Consider the following 19,040-nt stretch of genomic DNA (forward strand, 5'->3'; position numbering starts at 1 on the left):
TCTTTATCTAATTATCTTTATACTGGCTTAGATACTGTTATTGTATTGTAATTTTTATTTTAGTTTATTAACAAGATCTAACAATGTAACATATTAATATCCTAAAGTATTTTTTTATTTGTTTGTTTGTTGTTATTTTTAACTTAGGCAGCCACATGGGCAGCGGAGCAGTGAAGGAAGGAGGCGCCCAACATTGCCTTGCTGTGCCCCCCTGTACTCCTTAACCACCTCTTGAAATATTCGCTGGCAGCAAGAAGCATCTCCTACTTGCTGCTCATGTCAGCCTCCCTCTGACGTCATTTCTCGGTCCTGCACCCATGAAGTGATGTCAGATGCAGAGCAGAAGCCAGCGCAAGCAGCAGGTAGGAGATGCTGCTTGCGCCGGTGAAGTTTTGAAGAGGTATGTGGGTGGAGAAGTGATGGTGCCCCCACCAAGATGGTGCCCGGGGCAGTCCGTCCCCCCCCCTTCTACACCACTGCATATGGGTTAAGGCTTAGATTGAGATATAATGGAAATCTCCTTGCCAGTTATCCAAGCTGCTGCTCTTCATAAAGACAAACACTAATGCAGTCTCCAAGTATGATAGAACTCATTATATAGCCAATTAAAATTTTGGATCAGAAAATGAAATAAACAGTAGAATACAAACCTGTCATATTTTTTACACTACAGCCCAAAATCCTTGCCATCACAACTTCTAACCAGTGAGACATAGTCAAAAGTTGAGATACAGTGTCTGCATCCTCACTAAGGAAGAACAAGCAGCATAAGTTTAACATGAAAAGACAAAAGAAGCAGACACAAATAGAAAAATATGTGACGCTGTGATTAGACTAAAAGGAGTTTATTTTAATAAAGAATTTTCTAATTCTCTTGACTGACAGGCTTGCTTAATCATAACCAAACATAATTTCTTGATTGTAAAACTTTGGGGGCCAGAAGTAAAAAGTGCACACTCTTATGGAAGTGCACAGCACCTAAATGATTTTTCTCACAAACACAAAAAAATCATATCTAACAAAAGCAATAACCCTCCCACAAACGATTCTCTATTTCCTTTTACAAAGAGGTTCTCCTGAATGACCAAGAAACCAGTTTCCTGGATGGAGATGGTACAATCAGGCACTTATTTTTTTCAAAACCAGAAAGATGAAAGATTGCTGCCATAAAATCATAAAGCAGTTCCAGTATAAACAAATGATGCAAATCACAAAGTAGCATTTCAGGGAAGGGGCGATTTTGCTACTTTTTCTCCATCCTCAATACTTAGCTATAGCTATCAGAAATGTATATAACTCAACATCTATCAATCTGTATATCGATATAGATACATACATACATAGATGTGCCTGTATATTTACTGAATTACTACTTATCTATGGAAATAGATCTCTCTGTCTCTAGATATATAACTATATCTATAGCCAAGTGGAAAACTCAGTCACCGTTGAATGGAGAAATAACCTGGTGATTAGAGCACCGGGTTGACAACCAAAGAAGCCTGGATCAAATCCTGCTGCTGCTCCTTTTGATCTTGAACAAGTCACTTAACCCTCCAATTGTCTGAGGTATAAACTTTGATTATAAGACCTCTGGGGACAGATAAATACCTGGAGTACCTGAATGTTAATGCATCTTGAGGTATTGCTGAAATGGTGTGAGCCTTGTAGTGTGGTCACTGATGTCTGACAAAAAGGTAACTCAGTGACTCATTCTATACTATTAAAAATGAAGGCACTTACTTATTTATCTGTTGTGCTTGCAGTGGAATGATGGGAATCACAGTATTGCACAGAGACTTGCAGAGTGGGCAGAGGTACTCTCCATTCTCCAGGTCAAAAATAAGTTCCACATGCAGGCGATGGCGAGAATTTACATTCATCGCTTCAAAATATCTGTAACATTCAATAAGAGATATGCCAGTTTATACCAAAATGGAAGACAGATAAAGCACAGTTACTTAACTATAACAGGTGTTATCTGAGGACAGAGGGCAAATATTCTCGCATATGGGTGACGTCAACCATGGAGTTTCTGGTAAGGACAATGCAAAAGTGTACTGTCATTTTAAAAGTCTAGAGACTGCCAATGCCTGAGCATCTTCCCACCCAACATTGGCTAGGGAAGAGAGGGTTATGAGAATATCTGTCTGCTATCCCTGGATAACATCTGTTACAGGTAAGTAACTGTGCTTTATACTAGGACAAGTAGGCAGCATATTCTCACAGGTGGGACAGCCCTAGTTGCCAGGATCATACCTCTGAGAAAACATGTTTGATTCTTTTTCTTTTTTTTTTTTAATCTAGCAATTTTCTTTTTTTTCCCAATTCTTTATTCATTTTTAAAAACTTACAATAAGTGTAACAGCATATATAACATTTTAAACTCAAATACAGCACTTAATATTCTGTTAAAATCCACATCAGAATTTATCCCCCTCCCCCCTAATCAATAACATTTTTTAAATTCAAGAAAATCTACCATAAGCCCCATTCCTACATATCTTATTTAATAATCAAACCAAAAAACCCTTTCCCCCCCTCCCCCCGGATGTGCATTTTTAAGGGGAAAAATAATATTCAGTCATTATAATATTTTGTTAATGACTCCCAAATCTCCTGAAATTTTCTAAAATTCCCCTTCTGTGTGGCTATTGTCCTTTCCATTTTATAAATGTGACAAAGAATTCCACCAAAAACTGTAATTAAGTCTCTTCCAGTTTTTCCAATTACTCATAATCTGTTGTATGGCAACCCCTGTCATAATAAGTAGAAGCCTGTTATTCTTAGATGATATTTGGCTCTTAGCCCTCATTGACATGCCAAACAGCACAGTATCATACGATAATGCTACTGGATTTTCCAACATACAATTTATTTGACCCCATATTGATTTCCAAAAAGCAAGAATCAAGGGACAATAGAATAACAAATTATTTAATGTCCCAGCTTCAAGATGACAGTGCCAGCATCTATTAGATTTAGAGCTATCTAACTTCTGTAAACGAACCGGGGTCCAAAATGCTTTATGTAATAGAAAAAAACATGTTTGTCTCATAGATGCCATTGAGATGCAGTAATTTGATGCTTAGTATTAGATAAGATATAGGAGGGGTGGGAATGTGAAAGATAATTATTGATAATTGGTTACTATTAATATGGGTGGGTGGGTAGGGATTCTTTTATATTTATATATTTGAAGGAATTTAAGTAAGATTGTCAAGTGATTAGTTAAAGTTTTTTCTGTTTGAACATTATACACTTGCTGTAATATTTGAAAATGAATAAAGATTTTTAAAAAAAAAATTTGATGCTTAATTTCAATGCTCCAAATGCCCCGAAGACCCGTCTTTGTTTTTTTAGTCAAAAATCCAGATATCAATTTGTACCACTGAGCAGCCTGGTGTCCCAGAAAGTCCACCTGAAATCACAAGAACGGCAAACTATACCGATCACTAAGATTTTTCCATTCGGGGAACCCTACCTGAATGGCCTACCATCATGTAAATTCTGCCATTTGCTGCCATTCCTTTTCCTGAGCCAACAGCAAACCCTTCACATTTCCCCCCATTTTTTAGTCCTACTCTTTTGCAGCCATCTCTCCCCCACCCCAAATACTCACTTGTTTTGATTCTCTCCAAAGACCATGTGCACATTTTTGCTTTCCCCCCAACCCTTGCAACTCAGCCCCTCTTTCCTGTGACTAAAGCAGCCTTCCCATTGGCTGGAGCCTACTATAGCCTCTGTAGTTGAAGGGAGAAACACAAAGATGTAGTGGGTTAAACTCTGAAAAATATCCACACTTAACTATCCTTCTGGCTTTGACACATATAATTTACAACTTTTTAAGAGTCCTGAAAAAATTGAGACAGTTGGCAATCTTAGCTCCCTGAATCCTGAGCACATCTGACCCCACCCCGGCACATGCCTAGTTTGCCTATGCCTTAATCTGGCTTTGCACAGATAGATGAATAGAAAATCATGTCCACTTACTTCTGCCAACAAGCTGCATGCATCACATGACCACAGCTACCTGTGTGGGTCCCACAGATCAAGTCAGGATCCATGAAATGAGGATCAAATGTTTCTGAGAAAGGTGCAAAGTATACAAATGTACATTTGAGTTACATGATGAATTTATTCTTTAGTGTAAAATAACTATACTTAGAAACTGAAACTTAAGAGAGCAATTTTGAGCCTGGTCCTGAAAGCCAATTTATGAAAGGAAACTTTGAAACAGATCATAACAGTTTAAGATTGAGGATAAAGCCTGGAAGTTCATTGGGCAGATGGAGTAAGGGTTCAAACAGATGAGGTCTGTCATACTAATCTATTTTATATTTATTAATAAATATATTGCTCTGTGTGTTTTGATTGCAATTTTTTAAAATTATGTTTGTATTTACATTGTAAGCCACTCGGGTATGGAGTTGAAAAACAGTACTGTATATAAAAAAATATAATAAACTAAGCAAATTTCTGAGATGCTCCCTGTGAAAATGCCACTGGTTTCTTTTTAACCCTCATACTTTGCAGCTGCAAAGTATGCAAGTTAGAAGTATGAAGAGCAGGTTCTCAGATTTGGAAATGAAATATTTATGCTTACTTTTTCAGACCCACCTCTATCTAGCACCATATTAAAGCCCTAGAGCAACTTTTAACAAGTCATTTCCTATAGGAAATTATCTAAAAAATGCCTTTTAAAAATGCATTTGAAATATCATTACTTTCATATGTTTTCTTCTGTGATTCCTTGATTCTTCTGCTTTCTAAAGCAGACTGCACCCAGTATTGAATTTATTATGGTGAAATTTGATCTTGTTAATTTTCTTTCCTGGAGTCCTACCAGACCTATCCAAAACCAATAAGCAATATGTCTGCCAACCAGGAAATGGGAGATAGAGCCAATCAAAAGCAAGATCTGGACTAGACAGGGCACCGTGCAGGCATAGCTTTTCAGTATTCTCATGTCAAAGCAATGGAAGCACGGATACTTGACTAGATGAACTATTGGTCTGACCCAGTATGGAATTCTTATGTACTTATGTTAGCGGATTGGTCAATAAAATCATCTGGGTGGCTCACAATCAAAATATCCTGGGGAGAGCACTGCACATACTGCCATATGCTGTAAAAATGGCATGTATCTATATATCAAATGTCTGGCAGCAATATATTTGATGAGTTTTTGATCAATTTAACTTGGGTTTAAAATGCATATAATATTAATCATATAACACAGTCTATAAGGTGGCATATATCTAGACATATTTATGCTGTCCCTTTGAAAAACTCTATAAAATATAAGGTTTTTATAGTACTATAAAACTAAGATTACATATATGGAATGAGATTTTCATGAGTATGTGGAGGGGTGTCACCACAAAATCCGTAGGAAAATATTAACTACACTTTACAAGTTTAACTTCCTTTAGAACCTATAACACCCTTATTCTGCTAATGAAACAATGAACTATTATGAGTAAAGTAAATCTAGGATGCAAGCAAGCATCTCATGAAAGTAGCAGAACACAAATACGTACCACCTGAGTGCACAATAGATTTCCCTCTGTTCTGGGTTAAAGCAGTTGATTTCTGAACGCAGGCTGTCAGGACCATAGCATCAGCATCCACTCTCACTTCCTGTTCCTCCTGACACAAGATGCAAGTCAAGACTTCTTTTTTAGGGATAAATGGATCTCGCTTGGGTCCCAAGGCTATCCTTGAGTAATCTATAGCCACAGGTGTACTATTAGAGCCAAAGACAGAATTAAAGATAAGCAAACAATTAACACTATTCAAGAGCCATAGAGCATACTAAAAAACTGAAAGGGGAGGTCTGCAAAAAGAAGAACAGGGATTTAAAAAGTCTGGCCAAATCAGTACATAGATAACTGTTGTATAACAAATTCAGGAGAGCAATAAGCATTCATACTACTTTCCTTCAAACAGTTACTCAAACATGTCTACCACCTCCTATATTCATATTCTATCAATAAAAGGAGAACACAGAAGATACAGGTTTGCCTGCACATTGCTGATGAGACTGCAATGTAGATGTAAAAGAAATAAATCATGATATATTTATTTTTTAAAAATTATAGCCTGCTATTCTTTAAAAACATTGATATAGTTTACAATCAAGTAGCAAAATTGAGCACACTAAACCAAACTCCCCCCCCCCACCAAAAAATAGACCCTAGGGGGCAAAAATAAATATAATAAAAATTGTACAAAAATAAACACCATAAAATGAAAAGTAAATATCAAAACTAACAACTGAGGTCCATTGGAAACACTTGCTGGAATAAAAAAGCTTTCAGTGCTTACAAAAAGACATTGGCTCCACAATACAGGAGCAACTGACAAAAAGAAAACAAACTCCACCTGACATATATTGGATATTTGAGTTTTTGAATTTCATTTGTCTTACTTTTCTTCTTCAGCTGTGGTACTGACTCTTTCCTGAGTCTCTCCTGTAGTCTCATAAAGTAATTTATGACTTTCAATAAAATTTCTTTGTAGTGCTGACATCTGGGCCATGATCTTCTGTCGGTGTAGTCTGGCTGCCTCAGCTTTCCTTTTCCTTTTCTCCTTGTCTTGGGTATTCTGTACCTCACAGAAAATTCCAGGAAAAGCAGAAAATGGTAAATCATAAAATATTCAAGATAATACAATTGATGTATTGCAGGTAGCATTAGTATTACAGCAAACTTTCACAGGAAATTAGTTTGTGCCTCCATAGTCATAGTAATGTGCAATGGTGGTCTCTGATCTTGGGACTGCAAGAGTTGGTAAAATGCTCTCCAAATCATTTTTGCCAAATTTCTGGTGATCTGTGAGGCAAGCCCACACCACCTTTTCCTACCACACTGCCCATAAATGTGTATATACCTACCCCAGTTATACTATTCTTATATATCAGCGTTGCCCTATTTTTTAAAAATCCCTTGAGCATATCACTTGCTCCTGCCATGTCTGCACCACCTTGATAAATGGCATCACTGACTCTAGATGGCTACATTTATCCAAGCAAATAAGCTGGGTAGACACCTTTATGTAAATGTCAGCTATCTTTTGGCTATCCCTAGAGCTATCTAGTTTGTTTTCAAGAAGTTGAGTACAAAAGCTTCTCTCTTTTCCCCCTCCCAAAATTTAACACTAAAGGGCTGCTTTGCAAGATTTTGCTTCTAGCAGATCAATATTAATTTTAAAGACACTTTTGCAGATAGTGGACCATGCAAAAAGTTTACAGTTGGGTCATTCCAGGTCAAGAGGTCCAGAACTCCCCATTTGACCATCTCGGAAATTGCTGAAAATTTTTCAGGGGATAGATTGGGACCTCTAAGATATCCAAAGTTTGGGGGGCATGATCTCAACCAGGTCCAGAGTTAGCAGCCTTTTATTTGGGCCACCTTTTTATATCTGTGGAAGATCTCTAGCGTGGACCCTCCTTGAAATTATAATCAACTGATATGGAATTACCCAGTTGCAAAGCAGCAAACTTGAGTTTTCACAAAAAGCACTTTGTGAGCTGCATGTGTTTTTGCATATTTCATCACAGAAATAGCATAGTTATTCACCTGTAGCGAGTGGGTGTTATCCGAGGACAGGCAGATATTCTCATATGTGGGTGACATCATCCACAGAACCCTAGCAAGGAGAGTCAAAAAGTGTACTGTCACTTTGAAAGAGTGCCCGTACAGTGTGCGAGCTGGTGCCTTCCTGTCTGACGTCAGCTCGTGGGATAACCAGTTTAGTAACAAAGCTATGAAGTCAACAAGAGGAAGAGGGAGGATTATGAGAAAATCTGCCTGCTGTTCTCAGATAACACTTGCTACAGGTGAGTAACTATGTTTTATCTGAGGACAAGCAAGCAGTATATTCTCACATGTGGAACTCCTTAGCTGCCAGGATCATGCCTCTGCGAAGAGGATTATTGACAACTACAATGAGCCTGGCAAAACCAAGAGGGTTGGAAGGATGCTGGCATCTAAGTGGAAAATAAATTTTGTAGAACTGCTTGGTCAAACTGACAAAATATCTGGAATGATTCTTCAAATAATGGTGGGATGTAAATGTATGAATTGAGGACTAGGTGGCTGCTCTACAGATGATCACAATAGGAGTAAAGTGCAGATGGACTACTAAAGTAGCCATTAGTCGAACTTTATGTGCCATGACACGGCTTGTAAGAATTAGCCCAGCCTGAGCAAAAAAATCCCCATCATGTTGAAAAGGTTATCCTGCTGCTACTATTTGGGTTTTTGCCAGGTACTTGTGATTTGGACTGGCCTCCATGAAGACAGGATACTGGTTAGATGGGTCATTGGTCTGATCCAGTATGGCTATTCTTATGTTCTTAAGTCTGTTTGGACTGAATAACAAAACAGTTGAGTGGAAGTGTTTGTGAGGCTTGGTATGATCCAAGTAATAAGCAATAGCACGTCTATATTCCACTGTGTGAAGAGTTTATTCACCAGGGTGAGAATGTGGCCTTGGGAAGAAGACAGATCGAACTATGGACTGGTTCAGATGAAATTTGGATATGATCATCGGGATGAATGCAAAGAACCATCCTATCATGGTAGTACGTTGTGTAAGGAGGATCCGACACAAGCGCTTGAGGTTCACTGACTTGCCAAGATGATGTGAGAGATATGAGGAATGCTATTATTTGTACATCCCTTGGTATCCAAATTCATGAAAGGCCTTTACCATACAAACCACCTCTTAAGCCTTCTCCCGTGGCTTATGACCTTAAAGTTGTACTTTCCACTCTGATGAAGCCTCCATTTAAAGCACTCTCAACTTCATCCATCAGACACCTTGCTTGAAAAGTAGTTTCTTTTATGTTAACTACTTCAGAGCATACCATGAAGAAAGCCACAGCACAGTGGCTGAAACGTCAATTTCTACCTGACAAAGATCCACAATGAATATGCATGGAAATGATTTGCATAGAATGGAGGCAATATATGCAAACCGATCTCATGCCTATTCATTGTGGATATCCTGAAAACCTGACTGGCAAGGGGGTACTCCAGGACAGACTTGAGAAACACTGCTCTAAGGCTCTGTGAGATGTAATTAGTCCCACAGAATTAAAGAAACCGTCAGTTTAATGTAAAATAGGAGAGTTTTCATATATATGAATTAAGATGTCTAGGCTTCTGTGTGACAGAAAGAGTTGAGATTGAATAGTCTCCAGGAGAGCTGTCCTGTACTGCAAATAAAGTTACATTACATTACATTAGGGATTTCTATTCCGCCATTACCTTGCAGTTCAAGGCGGTTTACAAATGGTTTGTTCGGAGTAGTTTGTACATTTCTTTAGAGTTGTTAAGGATTACATCTGAGTTGACATGATATTAGAAGTTCATATGTAGTAGTTGCAGATGATGCAGGTGTTAGTTTGGTTTTATGTGTTTTATGACTAGAAGGGTTTTGGGGTTTTTTTTGAAGGTTTTGTAGTCTGTGGTCGTGGTCAATGGGTTGTAGAGTTGTGGGTCGAGTTTTGCAGCTTGAGTGGCTAGGAGGTTGTCGTACAGCTTTTTTCTTTTGACGTTTTTGGTTGGAGAGTGTGTGAATGGTGCGTGGATTCTCCTATGTCTGGTTGAGGTGGATTGAACTACCGTATTTTCACGCATATAACGCGCGCGTTATACGCGTTTTTACCTACCGCGCATACCCCTCGCGCGTTATATGCGTGAGCGCGGTATACGAAAGTTTTAAAACATAGTTCCCACCCCGCCCGACTCACCCCCCCCAGCAGGACCACTCGCACCCCCACCCCGAACGACCACTCGCACGCGCTCCCACCCGCACCCGCATCCACGATCGGAGCAAGAGGGAGCCCAAGCCCTCTTGCCCGGCCGACTCCCCGACGTCCGATACATCCCCCCCCCCCCCGGCAGGACCACTCGCACCCCCACCCCGAAGGACCGCCGACTTCCCGACAATATCGGGCCAGAAGGGAGCCCAAACCCTCCTGGCCACGGCGACCCCCTAACCCCACCCCGCACTACATTACGGGCAGGAGGGATCCCAGGCCCTCCTGCCCTCGACGCAAACCCCCCTCCCCCCCAACGACCGTCCCCCCCCCAAGAACCTCCGACCGCCCCCCCCAGCCGACCCGCGACCCCCCTGGCCGACCCCCACGACCCCCCCACCCCCCTTCCCCGTACCTTTGGAAGTTGGCCGGACAGACGGGAGCCAAACCCGCCTGTCCGGCAGGCAGCCAACGAAGGAATGAGGCCGGATTGGCCCATCCGTCCTAAAGCTCCGCCTACTGGTGGGGCCTAAGGCGCGTGGGCCAATCAGAATAGGCCCTGGAGCCTTAGGTCCCACCTGGGGGCGCGGCCTGAGGCACATGGTCGGGTTGGGCCCATGTGCCTCAGGCCGCGCCCCCAGGTGGGACCTAAGGCTCCAGGGCCTATTCTGATTGGCCCACGCGCCTTAGGCCCCACCAGTAGGCGGAGCTTTAGGACGGATGGGCCAATCCGGCCTCATTCCTTCGTTGGCTGCCTGCCGGACAGGCGGGTTTGGCTCCCGTCTGTCCGGCCAACTTCCAAAGGTACGGGGAAGGGGGGTGGGGGGGTCGTGGGGGTCGGCCAGGGGGGTCGCGGGTCGGCTGGGGGGGCGGTCGGAGGTTCTTGGGGGGGGGACGGTCGTTGGGGGGAGGGGGGTTTGCGTCGAGGGCAGGAGGGCCTGGGATCCCTCCTGCCCGTAATGTAGTGCGGGGTGGGGTTAGGGGGTCGCCGTGGCCAGGAGGGTTTGGGCTCCCTTCTGGCCCAACTACCAAAGGTACGGGGAAGGGGGGTGGGGGCGTCGTGGGGGTCGCCAGGGGGGTCGCGGGTCGGCTGGGGGGGCGGTCGGAGGTTCTTGGGGGGGGGCGGTCGTTGGGGGGGAGGGGGGTTTGCGTCGAGGGCAGGAGGGCCTGGGATCCCTCCTGCCCGTAATGTAGTGCGGGGTGGGGGTAGGGGGTCGCCGTGGCCAGGAGGGTTTGGGCTCCCTCCTGGCCCGATATTGTCGGGGAGTCGGCGGTCCTTCGGGGTGGGGGTGCGAATGGTCCTGCCGGGGGGGGGGGATGAATCGGACGTCGGGGGGGGTGAACGGAGAGTCGGGACAGCGCACGGAGAGGCGGGGCAGTGCACGGAAGTCAGGGGGGTGAACGGAGAGTCGGGACAGCGCACGGAAAGTCAGGGCAGTGCATGGAAGTCAGGGGGGGGTGAACGGAGAGTCGGGACAGCGCACGGAGAGGCGGGGCAGTGCACGGAAGTCAGGGGGGGGTGAACGGAGAGGCGGGACAGCGCACGGAGAGGCGGGGCAGTGCACGGAAGTCAGGGGGGGTGAACGGAGAGTCGGGACAGCGCACGGAAAGTCAGGGCAGTGCACGGAAGTCAGGGGGGGGTGAACGGAGAGTCGGGACAGCGCACGGAGAGGCGGGGCAGTGCACGGAAGTCAGGGGGGGTGAACGGAGAGTCGGGACAGCGCACGGAGAGGCGGGGCAGTGCACGGAAGTCAGGGGGGGTGAACGGAGAGTCGGGACAGCGCACGGAGAGGCGGGGCAGTGCACGGAAGTCAGGGGGGTGAACGGAGAGTCGGGCAGCATGCGCGGTATAATCGTGAGCGCGTTATACCAAAGTTTTTGTGCTTATCATCGTGATTTCTGCGCGCTATACACGTGTGCGCGTTTTATACGGGTGCGTGTTATTTGCGTGAAAATACGGTAGTCGTTTGTTCCAATAGGCTGGGCTGTCTCTGTTTATTGCTTTAAATAGTAGGCAGTAAAATTTGAAGTGTATTCTCGCTTGTATTGGGAGCCAGTGTGAGTCGTGGTATGCCTCTGTGATGTGGTCATATTTCTTCAGTGAGCAGACCAGTCTTATGAAGTTCTCATAAGTAATTGTGAAACTGATGAATCAAAGTGCTTATTATGAAGAGGTCATATTTGATCCATAACAGCCAAGGATTCGGGGTGATGTTGCCAGAAAAACTGTTGGTAAATGTACAGATGGTATCGCTGGTACCAATATCTACAAATATTGGTGGTGGTATTGTTGGTACCAATACTGGCAAAGGTATATAGGCAATGGCAGTGCTGGTACCAATAGTGGCAAAGGTATATTAGCGATGGTAGTGTCGGTACCAATATTGGCAAAGATACATAGACAATAGCAGTGCTGGTACCAATATTCGCAAAGGTACATTAATAATGGTAGTGTCAGTAACAATACTGGCAAAGATGCATAGACAATGGCAGTGCTGGTACCAATATTCGCAAAGGTACATTAATAATGGTAGTGTCAGTATCAATACTGGCAAAGATATATAGGCAATGGCAGCTCTGGTACCAATATAAACAAAGGTGCATTAATGATGGTAATGTTGGTACCTATATTGGCAATGGTATATAGGCGCTAGTAGTGATAATGGCAAAGGTACATTATGTGGTGCTAATGGTGATACCATTGTTGGTAACAGCACATTAGGTTTTGATATCGTTAGTACCAATACTGACAAAGGTGCTGGTGGTGCTGGTATAAATCTTGGTACGGGTACAGTCAGTCAGGAAGCTTTGGTACAAACATTGTAAAAGGCACATTAGGCAATGTGAGCTCTTGTACTAATAGTGTCATAGATCCATGAAGTGTTAGTTGCATGGGTACCAATTTAGGCAAAGGTACATTAGGTAGAGTGTGTGTTGGGCAATAAAGTGTTAGAAACCTTAATGCCTAAGACTCCTTAACACAAAGTTTGGAATGATAGTTGTTAGACCTTGATGTATTGATGGTCAGACTAATGGAAGATTTTTCATGACAAAGAATATCCCAAGGACCGTTCTGAAAAGCTTGAGAGTGGAGGTAGTAGGTCTTGTCCAGGAAAAGAAAACAGGATCCTAGAGAAATTCAGAAAACTTTCTCCTTCAATAAGTCTATATGGAATAGAGCCCCTCAGACTTCTGCTCTAGACTGGAGCTGGAGGAGCGCATTCCAGGCATCTACTACCCTCTCCGTAAAGTAGAATTTCCTAACATTTCTCCTGAATCTACCACCCCTCAATCTCAAATTATGTTCCTTTCTCTGGAAAAGATTTTGTTCTACGTTAATACCCTTCAAGTATTTGAACGTCTGAATCATATCTCCCCTGTCTCTCCTTTCCTCTAGGGTATACATATTCAGGGCTTCCAGTCTCTCCTCATACGTCTTCTGGCGCAAGCCTCCTATCATTTTCGTCAACCTCCTCTGGACCACCTCGAGTTTTCTTACGTCCTTCGCCAGATACGGTCTCCAAAATTGAACACAATACTCCAAGTGGGGCCTTACCAATGACCTCTACAGGGGCATCAACACCTTCTTCCTTCTACTGACTACGCCTCTCTTTATACAGCCCAGCATCCTTCTGGCAGCAGCCACTGCCTTGTCACACTGTTTTTTCACCTTTAGATCTTCGGACACTATCACCCCAAGGTCCCTCTCCCCGTCCGTGCATATCAGCTTCTCTCCTCCCAGCATATACGGTTCCTTTCTATTATTAATCCTCAAATGCATTACTCTGCATTTCTTTGCATTGAATTTTAGTTGCCAGGCATTAGACCATTCCTCTAACTTTTGCAGATCCTTTTCCACTCCCTCTTCGGTGTCTACTCTGTTACAAATCTTGGTATCATCTGCAAAAAGGCACTCTTTTCCTTCTAACCCTTCAGCAATGTCACTCACAAACATATTGAACAGGATTGGCCCCAGCACCGAACCCTGAGGGACTCCACTACTCACCTTTCCTTCCTTCGAGCGACTTCCATTAACCACCACCCTCTGGCGTCTGTCCGACAGCCAGTTTCTGACCCAGTTCACCACTTTGGGTCCTAACTTCAGCCCTTCAAGTTTGTTCAACAGCCTCCTATGAGGAACTGTATCAAAGGTTTTGCTGAAATCCAAGTAAATTACATCTAGCATATGTCCTCGAGCCAGCTCTCTGGTCACCCAATCAAAAAATTCAATCAGGTTCTTTTGGCACGATTTACCTTTTGTAAAGCCATGTTGCCTTGGATCCCGTAACCCATTAGATTCAAGGAAGTACACTATCCTTTCTTTCAGCAAAACTTCTGTATTTCTGCCCTTCTCCATCTTGTATCGGTAAGTTTATGTTCGTCAGTGCGTTTGATTGTCTGTAGCATTGTTTGTAATTTGTTTTTAATGTACATTTTTATTATACTCTGTTTTTATATTATGCAAAACCACTTTGAATTTTTAATAAGGGGGTATATCAAATTTTTAATAAACCTGAAACCTGTAATTATCTGGTCATCTAATCTTAATTCTATTTTTTTTTTTTTTTGTAATTCTTTATTCATTTTTAAATCAAATAACAAGTGCACAAAAATATATCATAAATTAATTCCAATATAGCACTGTAATATCTAACACATAAAATCTAATAGATAAAACCCTTCCCACCCACCCACCCTTCGTCAATTTTTCAACAAAATATATTATACTATATTATACAATTATTATAAACATAGCTTTTAAATTTCACCCCAAATCCTCCCTCCCCCTTGAGTGTGCATAAATAAATCTAAAAAAAAGAAAAGGAAAAAAAAAGAATTGATTCCTATTCATCACAATACTTTTCCAATGGCCCCCAAATCTTTGCAAAGTTACTATAATTCCCTTTTTGCAACGCTATTGCTCTTTCCATCTTAAAAATATGACATAACAAATTCCACCAGAATGTGTAATTAAGATTATTGTAATTTTTCCAATTATTGGTAATATGTTGAATGGCAACCCCTGTCATAATTAATAAAAGTTTGTTGTTATGTGACGATATTTGACTCTTTTTCCTCATAGCTATTCCAAATAAAACAGCATCATAGGAAAGCGCAACATGGTTTTCCAATAAAGAATTTACTTGAGTCCAGATTGAATTCCAAAATAACTTGATATAGGGACAATAATAAAGTAGATGGTCCAGTGTCCCTGGTTCCAGATTACAGTGCCAACATTTATTGGACTTAGAGCTATCTAATTTTTGTAAACGAACAGAGGTCCAAAACGCTCTATGCAACAAAAAGAACCAAGTTTGCCTCATAGATGCTGACACTGTACATCTCATCCTCCAAGACCAAATTCGTGGCCATTGAGATGCAGAAATCTGAAGCTTAATCTCAAAGCTCCAAATGTCTCTAAGACCAAATTTTGGTTTTTTTATTCAAATATCCAGATAATAATTTATACCACAATGCGGCTTGATGTTCTAGGAAATCTGCTTGGAAGCACAGGAACTCCAGACTATATTGATTGTTAAGATTTTTCCATTCAGGGAACCCCACGAGATGCCCGCACCGCGCATGCGCCAGTGCCTTCCCGCCCGATGGTCCGGGCGTGTCTCCTCAGTTCTTTTTCTTCCGCGGAGCTGAGAAGTTTACTTCAATTCTGCGCCAATTGAACCCGTTTTTTCGCCTTCTGCATCGCCGCAGTTTGAATTCTTTTGCTCTTGCCGTGCGTTTGTTTCTTTCTTTGATTTCTTTTCAAAAAAAAATAAAAATAATTTTTCCTTCCGACACCGGGTCGGCCGCGTGGCTTGGGCCCCGCGCCTTCGACCTTGCGGCGGAGGTTTTCCGGCCTATGTCCCGGCCGATCACCGGTTTTAAAAAGTGTAGCAAGTGCCAGCGCGCGATTTCGCTCACGGACCCGCATCAACGCTGCCTGCAGTGTCTGGGCTCGGACCACCTTCCGAAATCGAACCGGCCTTGCTCCACTCTCACAGCGCGTGCGTTTAAATGCCGCTGTTTGTTGTGGGAGTCGATGTTCAAGATGGAAGCTGTGTTGGATCTTTCGGCTTCGACATCGACTGGTGCTTCGACTCCGTCTGCGAAGCCCTCTGCCTCTCCTGCAGCTTCGGGCCTTCTGAAACCGGCATCGTTTACTTCGGTTTCGGCCTCGACCTCGGCGCCGGTGCCTTCCTCCGTCTCCTCGGAACAGGTACCGACCCCTACAGTTCCACCGGTGGTGCTCAAAGTGCCGAAGGCTGGCAAGCAAAAGCACTTGGCACCGAAAGAGTGCGGAGACCGTGCGGAAGGGCCCCCTTTTGGTGCGGATCCCTCCATATCGGCTTCGTTGAGGTCCATTTTGGAGGCTCAGTTTGTGGAACTCATGACCACCATGGGACCCCGGCTGATTGCCACGATCCAGGGTGACCTCCTAGTTCCGAATCCGAGGGGCGGCCCCTCCTCCTCCTCCGCGACGCACGACCTCGTTGCTCGGCGAGGAGGAGCGACGGTCGATGGCCGGTCCCTCGAGGAAGGCCTGCTTTAGCGAAATGTCTCCCTTGTAGCTGATCCCCTCGAGGAAGGCCTCCCTTAGTGACTTGCCTCCTTTGGAGCCTATTACCTCTCCCCATCACACAATGTGGCATCCACCCTCGGGGCCTCCCAGCCCTGGGCATAGCAAGAAACAGGACGAGTTCTTCCGAACCCCCTATCAAGCCTGGGCGGTGTCGCGGGAGGCGTCGAATCTTCCGCCTCTCCGATCTACGGCCTCGAGTCCTATCTGCTCTTTGGAGGCTTCTGGGGATCAGTATTCTCACCGGCGGTCTCGATCCCCCTCCAGGCATCCAGAGGGGCATCGATCCAGGCACTCTTCGAGGCATTCCTCTCGGCACTCAACCGTCTCTCCTCAAAAGAAACTGCCTCGTATGGGGTACTCTGCTTCGGCTGGGTCTTCTCCTCTGGGTCCGGAGTTCGAGGACCCCGATGTTTTTCACTCACCCTGTTGTTCGCAGGCCTCTGTAGAGCCCGAGGCCTCGTCTTCTTCCAGTCCTTCTCGACGACTGGCGCTGGCAGACCAACTGTCTTTTTCCTCGTTTCTAAGACAAATGGCGGATGACCTGGACATTACCCTCGATTCTGGTTCTCGATACTCCAAGGAGTACCTCGATACCATGCACTTGCCTCATCCCCCAGCCGAGTCCCTGCGCCTGCCTCTGCATAAGCTCCTTGACCAGACCTTCATGAGATGTTTTGAGTCTCCTTACTCTATCCCTGCGGTCCCTGGAAAATTGGATGCTCGGTACCGCACGGTGCATCATAAGGGCTTCGAGGGTCCTCAACTTTCGCATCAGTCCCTTCTGGTCGAATCCTCTCTCAAGCGGTCTCATCCAGCCCAGGTGTATGCTTCGGTGCCTCCGGGCCGCGAGGACAGAACCATGGATAAGTTTGGACGACGCATCTATCAGAATTCTATGATGGCGTCCCGAGTTCTGAATTATAATTTCCACTTTGCCACTTATTTGGAATTTTTTCTTCCTGTACTTCGGAAGTTTACGCCCTACATCGAGTCCCAGGCTCGTTTTGAGTTCGAGGAGGTAGTTGCTTCACTGTCCCAGCTTCGTCTTCAGTTGATGCAATCTTCCTATGATGCCATCGAGCTCTCGGCCCGGGCTGCTGCCTGCTCTGTGGCGATGCGCCGTTTGGCCTGGCTGCGTACCATTGACATGGACCCGAATCTTCAGGACCGACTGGCAAACGTTCCGTGTGCTGGGGCGGACCTTTTTGACGAATCCATCGAGACAGTCACGAAGAAATTGTCTGATCATGAAAAGTCCTTTCAGTCCATTCTTCGGCCGAAGCCTAAGACTCAGCAGTCTCGACCCTCTCGACCGCCCTTGATTTATCAACGGAGTTATCAACCGAGGCAAGCTCCACCTGCGAGGCAACCAGCGAAGCGGCAGCCTCCTCCGAAAGCTCAGCAAAAGCCTCAGCCGTCTACTGTCCCCAAGGCTCCTCAGCCTTTTTGACTGTCTCTTGGAGAATGTAACCAACCTCGTTCTGCCTCCTCCTGTTTTTCCCATCGGGGGGTGCCTCAATCACTTTTATCATCGCTGGGAGGCGGTCACCACCGACCTCTGGGTCCTTACTATCATCAGGGAAGGGTACTCTCTTCAATTTCATCGGGTACCTCCGGACCACCCTCCAAGAGAGTATCCTTCCAACTTGACTCAGACCGCCCTTCTTCTTCAGGAAGCTCATGCTTTGCTCCGGCTTCGTGCCGTCGAGCCGGTCCCTGTGGACCAGCGCAACCGGGGGTTTTACTCCTGGTATTTCCTTGTCCCGAAGAAGACGGGCGACCTGCGACCCATTCTGGACCTCAGGGTCCTCAACAAGTTCTTGGTCAAAGCGAGATTTCGCATGCTGACCCTGGCTTCTCTCTATCCCCTCCTCGGGCAGAACGACTGGTTATGCTCTCTAGATCTCAAGGAGGCCTACACTCACATTCCAATTCATCCGGCCTCTCGCAAGTTCCTCAGATTTCGGGTGGGACATCTATATCTGCAGTACCGAGTGCTTCCGTTCGGCCTGTCCTCGTCTCCCAGAGTCTTCACGAAGTGTCTGGTGGTGGTGGCCGCTGCACTCCGGTCCCGGGGTCTTCGGGTATTTCCCTACCTCGACGACTGGCTCATCAAGGCCCCCTCGGCTCCAGAAGTCATCTCGGCGACCCTGGCCACTATTTACTTCCTGCAGAGTTTGGGCTTCGAGATCAACCTCCCCAAATCTCATCTACAGCCTACCCAGTCTCTCCCCTTCATCGGGGCGGTTCTGGACACCATTCAGCTCAGAGCATTCCTTCCTCCTCAGCGCCTGGATACTCTTCTTCACCTCTGCCAGTCGGTGTCTTCTCGCCAGTCCATCTCAGCGAGACACATGATGGTTCTCCTGGTCCACATGGCCTCTACAGTTCATGTGACGCCTTTTGCCAGACTTCACCTCAGGATTCCTCAGTGGACCCTGGCTTCTCAATGGTCTCAGGTGTCAGATCCGTTGACTCGGCACATCATAGTCACTCCTGCTCTTCGGCAGTCTCTACTTTGGTGGATGACCTCTTCGAATCTATCCAGAGGTTTGCTGTTTCACACTCCTCCCCACCAGAAGGTTCTCACGACAGATTCATCGACCTATGCCTGGGGAGCTCATCTGGATGGTCTTCGCACTCAGGGACTCTGGACCAGTGTGGACCGACTCCATCAAATCAATCTTC

General features: G+C 44.9%; 1 protein-coding gene across 4 annotated transcripts in view; it reads right to left on the reverse strand.

Moving 5' to 3' along the window:
* UBR1 (ubiquitin protein ligase E3 component n-recognin 1) overlaps positions 1-19,040 on the reverse strand; it is a 531,921-nt gene that overhangs the window by 119,771 nt on the left and 393,110 nt on the right. For 3 of the 4 annotated variants that reach the window (XM_033952836.1, XM_033952835.1, XM_033952833.1), the window contains exons 29-33: positions 6,434-6,615; positions 5,544-5,749; positions 3,994-4,087; positions 1,744-1,896; positions 651-748 (exon numbers count right to left, since the gene is read on the reverse strand). In XM_033952836.1, coding sequence (XP_033808727.1) covers positions 651-748; positions 1,744-1,896; positions 3,994-4,087; positions 5,544-5,749; positions 6,434-6,615 — 733 coding nt within the window. The remainder of the gene's footprint in view (positions 1-650; positions 749-1,743; positions 1,897-3,993; positions 4,088-5,543; positions 5,750-6,433; positions 6,616-19,040) is intronic. The other variant, XM_033952834.1, reaches the window with a different exon arrangement.

The sequence above is a fragment of the Geotrypetes seraphini genome, chromosome 7, assembly GCF_902459505.1.
Source record: "Geotrypetes seraphini chromosome 7, aGeoSer1.1, whole genome shotgun sequence".
In the NCBI taxonomy this organism is placed as follows: domain Eukaryota; kingdom Metazoa; phylum Chordata; class Amphibia; order Gymnophiona; family Dermophiidae; genus Geotrypetes; species Geotrypetes seraphini.